Genomic DNA, 1783 nt, shown 5'->3' on the forward strand with positions numbered 1-1783 from the left:
AGTTGAAAATACAGATAGTTGCATTAAGACATTAAAAACAATCTCAAAATAATGAATATATGGGCTATTTTGTTGAATGTTGATATTAGAACCAACTATATAAAAACTAGGTGTCTCATGTGCCAATATCTGTTAAATCAGGAGAGGCATTTTCATGGCTGTGCTTCTGAGACTGAAGAGAATGAAAGAGATTTGGAATGCATAGGAGCTTCCCTGACACTTTCCTTCAAAATGTCCCAGAAACTTTCCAAATTTGGCTTCACCTGGAAAAGGTGCAGCTGTGTAGACCACCTGGAGCCCTGGGCAGCACAGCCTTGCACTTCTGCTTCCCTGGGAGGTTTACGTTATGGCTTGAACCACTGTGGGAGGGGTATCATAATGCTGCAGACAGTAGTAAGTGGAAATGTCTTCAGACTCCAGGCTGCTGATGGTGAGGGTGAAATCTGTACCAGATCCACTCCCTCTGAACCTTGATGGGATCCCAGTTGCTGGAGAGGATGCATCAAAGATCAGGATTTTAGGATTTTCCCCTGGTTTCTCTTGATACCAATATAACCAACTACCAATGTAGTAACTGGTCTTGCATTTGATGGTGACTCTGTCACGCAGAGATGCAGACAGCAAGGATGGTGATTGAGTCATTACGATGTAACATCTCACACCTAAGAGAACATACAACACATATAAACTGACTAATACTGTTGCATGATGAGACTCTGAGTAAGCCACTCAGCACTGGCAACACTGGACAAAAAATTCCGTGGATTCTCCTCCTTACCTGAAAACCAAAGCAGAAGAAGCCCCAGGAGCTGAGAGGGGTCCCTCATGTCCATGCTGTTTCCTAATTGGAACCAACTCCTTCTAGGGCAGTTAACTGACTACTATAAATCCTCAGGGCAGTGAAGTGTGTCCAGAGCATATGCAAATCATCAGGAACTAGCAGGGTTTAACACAGCTGCAGGATTTGGTTGAGCTCATCTCTAAGACTCAACACAAACCAAAATTTTCCCCAGGCGTCCAAGACAGACAAGAGCAGCAAAGGTTTGTCTGCGGAGAGCACATTCCTCTCTGTGGGACAAAGCACAACTTCAACATATAATCCTATGAGGAATCAGGAATTTTTAAATCAGGAATTTAAAAATTCCCATGGTGGGACCATAGGTAACGGGTATTATTTAAGGAGAAATGGGAAAAAATGGGGCACTTTTAAATGGGGAAACCATGGTGGAAGAATTAGAGAATGTGGGAGATAAATAATGCCCAGCTAGTTTTAAAAAACCTGAGGGAACCATATTAATTGTAAAACCTACTGACAAATTATATATACAAGTAGCTTGAGAAATATACTACATGTCTAAGCAAGGTCTATTTGAGAAGTATGGCCTTTGCTCAAGCTTTATCTACATAGCACATGGTAATTACAAGTACCAAACTTGTGGAACTAACCCTTTTGGATGTCTAACAGATATACTTTGAGGCCTATACTAATTTGGTCAGAGGGACATAAAGGACAGTTTTTGCTCCTTGTCCTCAGAGGTTGACTAAGCTCCAGGGGACTATGAGTATCTCCCAAAATATCCTGTAACTCTGGTGTGTCACCTGTCCTCTTAGTCAAGGAGGCCAAAGAGACCCAACCAAATGGACTTGAACCAGTGTCCAGTATACAAAGAGGAGGGTCAACACAGAGGAAAAATTTCCTCCATGCTTCCAAGTGAAGCCAGCCACAGTCAAGAAGGACTTTTGACTTATCATCACCTAGGTGGAACTGATGAAACAAAGGAGC

General features: G+C 42.3%; 1 gene segment (V, D, J or C); it reads right to left on the reverse strand.

Annotated features, from left to right (window-relative positions):
- Positions 1 to 339: 339 nt before the first annotated feature.
- On the reverse strand, positions 340 to 833 carry LOC103745977. The segment is given in 2 exon segments: positions 340 to 662; positions 779 to 833. Coding segments are annotated over 2 exon segments (378 nt in total).
- Between the last annotated feature and the right edge of the window lie 950 nt (positions 834 to 1783).

This window comes from Nannospalax galili, unplaced genomic scaffold (genome assembly GCF_000622305.1).
Source record: "Nannospalax galili isolate Female #2095 unplaced genomic scaffold, S.galili_v1.0 scaffold2584, whole genome shotgun sequence".
Classification (NCBI taxonomy): domain Eukaryota; kingdom Metazoa; phylum Chordata; class Mammalia; order Rodentia; family Spalacidae; genus Nannospalax; species Nannospalax galili.